Raw genomic sequence first — 7,368 nt, 5'->3', positions numbered from 1 at the left:
ATTTCTTTATTGAATTAATGAAATTAAACGAATCCCAATATTGAATATGAAATTGATTAATTCCTTTGATTGATAATTTGTAACAAAATTTCAGCTAGTTACAAATACACACAAAAAATTCAGTAGTTTCTGATTTTAAAAGAAATTGTTACAGAATATGATCCATATTATCTGAAATATTTAAACATTTCCTTCACACATTTTTCAATTTAAAACTTAAAGGCTATTTACTTTGTTAAATGGTAAAAGTGTTTAATCATTAAATTAATGACTAATATCTATTTATAATTAATATTTAAGACAAAGAATTCTCCACAATAATGTCACTTTGTTTTACTGATAATATGTAGCACAGTCTCGATTAGTATTAAATACACTTAACAAATTTAGCAGCTTTTAATTTTAAAAGAAACTGTTACATAATATGACCCATATTATCTGAAATATTTAAACATTTCCTTCACACATTTTTCAATTTAAAACTTAAAGGTTATTTACTTTGTTAAATGGTAAAAATGTTTAATCATTAAATTAATGACTAATATCTATTTATAATTAATATTTAAGACAAAGAATTCTCCACAATAATGTCACTTTGTTTTACTGATAATATGTAGCACAGTCTCAATTAGTACTAAATACACTTAAAAAATTTAGCAGCTTTTAATTTTAAAAGAAACTGTTACAGAATATGACCCATATTATTTGAGACATTTAAAGCTTTACTTGGCACATCGTTCATTTTAAAACTTTTAACTATTTACTAACAAACAAACAAAATTTCTATAAACATAACTATCTATAATTAACATTAGACTCAGCGAATTCCCCATAAAATTGTTATTTCGTTTCATTAACAGTTCAGATCATCATAAACGTTAAACATTCGCATAATTGTACTGTTATTGCTAAAAACAACTGGTTTAGTGTTGTTAAAAACCGTTGCCTTCGTGGTGAACTGTTAATGCAGAAATAAACACAGAAATTAGTAACAATCATTAATATCAGCTGCCATTGAATTGATGCACTTGGATGACGGTAATAAACCGTACAATGACTGATTGTGGCTGCGCAGATTTTTATTACATTCCTGTCATATTTTATTGTACGCCCTGTCACCGCGGAATGGCAGTTCATCGGACGTGATATTGTTATTTTCGCCGGCACGCCAATGTTTTGTTTATCTGCTCGCATCAATAATTGAAATTGTGGTGTTTATATGAAATGCAGGAAGTTGTTTATGGGCCTGCTTAAAAAATACCCCTCTGTGTGTACGGCGAGAGTTAAATAAGCTGAAAAGAGTGTTTCCTTTTAGAAATATTGAAATATTCATTTGAAATTGGGTTATTAACAGTTTGCATAAATAGATAAACAATAAAAGCACACGTAAAGGTTAAAGCTTTCGTGACCATTGCTTGGAATTATTTCCTAACGTTTTGCTAGCACTAGTGGCTAACATCTTCAGAGAAATGATCTGGTTCTTATCTGCTTAGCTATGTTTGTGTTTCTAAGCACTAGTGTCCAAGTTTTAAAGTTACTTCTTTGACATTATTTCTGTGTTTGTAGATCTAAATTGCTTCCCCAACTATTCTAGTGTGATATCCAATTGTCGAGGCAAGAACATGGTTTACTGTATATCCCAGATACTCTTCTATAGGTACCACAAAACATTCAATGGGGGACTAGAAATAAAGAAAACAAACAAAACTGCCGACTAAGACAATCAGACAAATCTATTGTAACTGAACAGGCAGCTAGATTGGAAACCACAGCATAAAATTCCAAACTGATCATTGCCTCTACAAGAATGGTTAAGGAAGCAACTGAGATCCTCGCAAACAAAGAAATAATTTCAACAGAAAAGAAAACACTAGATAAAATTTGGACACCAGTGCTCAAAAACAGAAAAATCGCTAAGCAGATAACAAACGGCACTAAATAGAACGAAATTTCTCAAGCATGAGTCGTCTAAGATGTTATTCGGTGGTGAGTCACACACAAACCAAGACCTCTGAAGATGCTAGCCACTTGTGCTAGAGAAACGTCAACAATTAAATCCAATCCACGTCGACCTACCCAATAAAACACATTATATATAAATAACTACATTAATAATGATGAGTAGAACGTCGATTCCAATTCCACAAAAACTAGTCATATTATATCACCAATGTTTTACATAACTACAGAAAATCTTGAAAAACCTGAAGTAGGAATTATTAATAGCAATATAGGTCAAACTATTATATTAAAAATGACAAAACTAGAATCTTCCTGTTTATTGTAAACTTATGAAAGTGTTGATCTAATGTTTCTAGCAAAAAAAATTGGATTAAGAACGATGCGTTAAACATTAATATAAATGTACTAACCAAAACAAGTATTCTTAATTTAATTATGTATCTATTAGTAAATTTCCACTTGAAATTATATAGCCAGCAACAATATATATTTTTTTAATAATATTACTTTCATATTCCAAACAACTGTTCGAGTTTACGGTTAAAGCATTTCTCTTCTACTGTGCATCATCAATTTTTGAATGGAAGAAAACATATCTCACTTTCTTGGAAGCTGGTTTTTGTACCGTTCGGCGCCGATGGCACGACGCGTCTCGAAGAAAACAGTAGCTCGTTCGTTATCTTTATGGGACGTTGTTAACAGTTTCTTTTTTCATGATTCATACCTAGATGTTTTGATTGGGCTTGCGGATTTCGAAATTTGTTTTCGTGGTGATTTCAGGAGAAATTTGCGCACAACTTGGCGTTATCAGGCTCAAATTACGGGAATTAAGCGAAATTATCGTTCCTAGTAACTAAATTGTTTATAAATTTATTCATAAGGAAACGATGATTAAGTGTATTAGTTCTTCCAACAACTATAACATTTTCATGACAAGGAATAAGTCATAAACAGGTCTGAATATAAATGTAGTAATTGAACACCTGGTTCTCTGTATACACTTAAAATTAACTCAAAGATCCAAATAAACAATGCGTTTCAGTGACTCATTGGTTTATCCTTGACCTTGGTCCATCTTGGGACTAATATGAAGACAGCATGCCGAATTTTAAAACGTTTTAATGCGTTGTGCTGTTGAACTAATGTATAACACACCCAACTATAACTGATTTTTCAATTTGTTTTTTGTCCCATAAAAGTATGCAAATTTGTAATTTTATACAGAAGCTCAACACTTATTTGTTAAAGTGAACATTTTTATAAACAAACCTACTTTTTCTTTTAATATAATATGAATTTTTAGCAATGCGGTTTTATTATGCAATGCAGTAAAAGTAAAACACATCAGTGTTAAAATTAAAATAAAATTGCTATTTTAATCCAAATTAGTGTATAATGGATACAATATTTTTCCATAGTCTCAGACAGGAAAGTGGAATTGGTCTACAACACTGTCGCCCTACTTTCTTCATTATGAAGGATTATCATTATAAAAAATCATACAAATTAAAATAATGTGTGTTGTTAGGAATAAAATACGTTTGTATGTATTTTAAATAATTAAATGTTAAAGTCTACATTTAGAAGAATGTATTAGCCATTATTACTTATTGTGGAGACAGTTTGAAATTAGAACTAATTAAATTAGATTCATTCTGCATGATTTAAGATTTATATCTCTTACGAAATCATAATAATTTTCATTGTACAATTACAAGTCTAATAATTAATTTGTAAAAATTAATGCTGTTTAAGCAGGTTGGCACTACACTTTTCAGTTGTGGTGATACTTAGAAGTTAGACCTAATTAAATGTGAACCTAAATCTTGAACAAGATTTCTTATAAATTTAATTTTTAATTCATTGAGTTCATAAATAAAATATCTATTTATCTTAAATTTAATTCACTTTAACTGATTTAACTTTACATTAAAACTTATATTTGTTTGTTATGCAGATTAACGTTTTTCTAGAAATTGTATAATCATAACCGCATGATTCACATTATATGAGCCAAGGCATTGTTAATTAATAAGTTTTTGTTGAGGATATTTTGCTGATAAGACGACCATGAACGTTTAATAGACACGAATTGAAGATAACATGAAAAACAGCAAACCAAACTTGAAATAAAGATATGTATGAGTAAATAACTTTCAATAATTTCAATTTTTTTGAAATTCATTAAAGGAAATTTTAAAAATTTTCTTAAAATTCAATGAGGAAATTTATTGTTTTTTATTTTTAAATAATCTTGATTATTGTGATAATCAAAATCTCTTATTCATGAAAATATTTCTATTTTTTAGAAATTCATTAACGAAAATTTTAAAAATTTTAAAATTTAATGAGGAAATTTATTGTTTTTTTATTTTTAAATATTTTTGACTATTGTGAATAATCAAAATGTCTTGTTTATGAAAAAATTTCTATTGTAAAAATGTAATTTTAATAATAACGATAATAATATAAAAATTATTTAAAAATTTTACGTGAATTCTGCTTAAATATATTATACAGTAGGGAAAGCGTCTGACCCGTCTGAATTTGAGGGAGACATCATGTATGACAGAGACAGTAAGCGTCTGCCCCATAGTGGGAGACTTACTGTCTCTATTGTACATGATGTCTCTTTCAGGATTCAGATGGATCAAACTCTTTTCGTAATGTATAGTTTTATCATTTTCTCTATAAACATCAAATATTAAAGATATTTACTTATTAAAATCATACATTAAATTTTTTTATATTGTCGCTAGATTTTTTAATAGGTTAAATAAAAGTAAAACATTTATTACATCATATTTTTACATTTTTAATTTATTTAACTGAGTCAAGCAATGAATTTTGAATTCAAAGCTAAATTATGTTATAAGGGTTGCCTACAGTCAAAACTGAACACCAGTATTGTAATATTTATCTCCTAGTTGTCCTTTAATTTAAAAAGCAAATTGTTTCAAATTATAGTAAAATTCTATTTCAGTATTTGACTAAAAAACTATTTGAATTAAAAATTTATAATTATAAAAGGATACAGTAATTATACTAATACAGAAAGCATATCTGACATGAGCCTCTTTAGCTCAGTGGCAGAGCACTGGTCTTGTAAACCAGGGGTCGTGAGTTCAATCCTCACAGGAGGCAGTTGTTGATCACAACTTTTTTTCGTTTTTGTGTCTAAGAAATAAAAAAAGAACATTTTACTTCAAACGTTTATTTCATAAATACAACAATGACGCAGACACGTTATAGATGCAAGGCTTAGAGAAATTCGCGAAGTTCATTACGTCGTAAACATTAAAATACGTGGTGAGGCAAGTCATTCCAAAACTGGAAACTATAATCGATATGCAAAAGGCAATTTGCAATTTGTCGTATATCAACCATTTAGATTTGTGAATGAAATTAACGCTAAGGTTGAATTCTTCACTAAATCGACTTGAATAGCGTTTGGTTGTCATTAAAAGACTTCCTCTTTCGTCTGTTGAGTAGGCAGTTTTCATAAACGTTTCCATGTGCATCCTTTCTTCATTTGATTTGCACAATGATAACATTTTGATGTACAGAAATGGTGGTAGCATAAAAACCAAGGGACCAGTTAATGTGCCACCTAAAAGTAGTTTCTTCAGTTTTTTTGTAGTATATTCAAAAGTTATTACATTTGATTATATATAGTAGTGGAGAAACTGGCCCAATGATAGCTATGCTTATTTTTAACTTACCTATTAAAGACATCACTAAATCAAACCTTGGAACTGATTCTGCCAAGACTATAGCAAGTAGAGTTAATATAGTTCGTAAAATACACCTTTTGTGATTAAAATCTAAAAGCAAACTGTCGTGAAAATCAACTTATTACATATTTCAAAATTTTACATCTAGAAATTCCCAAACAATCTTCCATGTGTTGATATAATGCGCTGTTACTGACAGCTGAAGTTAAACATAGTTGTAAAGCCACCAAAGCAGCAGCTAAATGTAAAGCTAAAGAAGTTGGAAGAGTTTCTAAAATACTAGGTTGGACTAAGTTTCCATATTTGATTGAAGCTAAAATACTTATAATAGCAGCCATACAAAGAGTTGCTGTAATAAAAAATAATGTTACAATGTTATTGATTAATAATAAAAAGCTACCTGAAAATCCACCTAGTACAGCCCTTGGCAACTTTCTTTGTTCATCCATATCTACTTGTATAGTCAATATACTAGGATGAATGTCAAACTGGAATGCTATTATGCCATATGATGTCAACATTGTCTCCCACAACGGTTTGTCAGGTCGAAATGTGTCGTCCTCACTTTCAATTTCCTTAGTATTACTAAACAGAAGGCAAAAGGAAATCAGTACGAAAACCATCGATACAACCACCACAGAGATTGTACATAATAGCCTGAAAAAATTGTTTTCTGAGGGAGTCTAAACAAGTATCTTCAATAATATTACTTCATGTCTTTAGGACTGCCAAGCCACAAAATTGGACAAAGAAGCAACCCCATAATTACGATCCAATAGCAATATGAGACATCAAACGTATTGTTACTTAGCCTCAGACCCAAAAGGTGTACATTCTGTGAAGCTAAAAATGTCTAAATTTGTCATTTTAGGTGATAATCATCTGTATGTGCGCCCTTACCCAGAATCAAATTTGGTATGCCAGCACCGAATATAGTTAAATCCAGCAAGAGTTCTACACATTTTGCAACAAATTTACCACAGGTGAATTCTGTAAGGGCGGAATATGGGTATCTATCTTTTCTGTGGATTGATGGGTACAAATTATCTGCCATCAACCAACATTTTCCCAACAAAGTGGCGGTGTAAATTTGAAGACTGCACACAGTAATTATCATTGGGATTCCTAAATATCCTAGAAAATATTAATTTTAACCACTTGTAGTACATACCTCAATAAAATTAATCAGGTTGCTAAAGTAGTATTTTTTACTTATAAGATGTATAATGTTTAAAACATACCACAATCAATTATCGCCTTTGGCAATGCCACAATCGGAAACACACCGAAAACATCCACAATACATATAATAGCAAAGAAAACAGATAAACCGTCATTTCTATGTCTTGAAACATCATGTATGTCTAATAAAGCAGTTCGTTCGTGAACAGACATATTATTGCACTAACTTACATGTAGAATTAAGGGAAACCTTTTCTTGACGGTTATCGGTTTCAATTTCGTTTCCACATGAATAGTATAGTATTGAATAACCGAAAAATGTCAATAATGATCTGGTTGCTACAAAAAATACTTCTTAACTTGTATTATAATAGTAAGAAGTCAAAGTAAAAGGTAACAAATATTATTCAAGTGTGTATAATTAAATTTAAAACATTTTTGATTGGACTTTTGATTACACAAACTTGTCCATTATTATCAAATACATATT

The 7,368-nt window shown here is 29.8% G+C and overlaps 1 protein-coding gene and 1 non-coding gene across 2 annotated transcripts; one reads left to right on the top strand and one right to left on the bottom strand.

Moving 5' to 3' along the window:
- The first annotated feature begins 5,034 nt into the window (after nt 1-5,034).
- Nucleotides 5,035-5,106, top strand: Trnat-ugu (transfer RNA threonine (anticodon UGU)). The gene has a single exon. It is a non-coding gene; the product is annotated as a tRNA-Thr (tRNA).
- Nucleotides 5,107-5,180: 74 nt separating this feature from the next.
- On the bottom strand, nt 5,181-7,091 carry LOC109602511 (uncharacterized). The gene is made up of 7 exons (XM_020018896.2): nt 6,938-7,091; nt 6,597-6,830; nt 6,407-6,539; nt 6,097-6,353; nt 5,839-6,045; nt 5,685-5,786; nt 5,181-5,572 (listed from the first exon to the last, which is right to left on the bottom strand). The coding sequence occupies exons 1-7, from the start codon at nt 7,089-7,091 to the stop codon at nt 5,181-5,183; spliced, it is 1,479 nt and encodes a 492-aa protein (XP_019874455.2).
- Nucleotides 7,092-7,368: the final 277 nt, after the last annotated feature.

Source organism: Aethina tumida, chromosome 4, assembly GCF_024364675.1.
Source record: "Aethina tumida isolate Nest 87 chromosome 4, icAetTumi1.1, whole genome shotgun sequence".
NCBI lineage: Eukaryota > Metazoa > Arthropoda > Insecta > Coleoptera > Nitidulidae > Aethina > Aethina tumida.
Note: the sequence above shows the minus strand (reverse complement) of the source record. Positions and strands in the feature narration are given on the sequence as shown.

What these genes read in the sequence shown, in the direction of transcription:
- LOC109602511 (XM_020018896.2), bottom strand. Translation starts at nt 7,091, where the DNA reads ATGTCTGTTCACGAACGAACTGCTTTATTAGACATACATGATGTTTCA. An exon ending in AAAGGCGATAATTGATTGTG is followed by an intron (nt 6,831 to 6,937) that starts GTATGTTTTAAA and finishes AATATTTTCTAG; the next exon opens with GATATTTAGGAATCCCAATG. An exon ending in CATACCAAATTTGATTCTGG is followed by an intron (nt 6,540 to 6,596) that starts GTAAGGGCGCAC and finishes AGACATTTTTAG; the next exon opens with CTTCACAGAATGTACACCTT.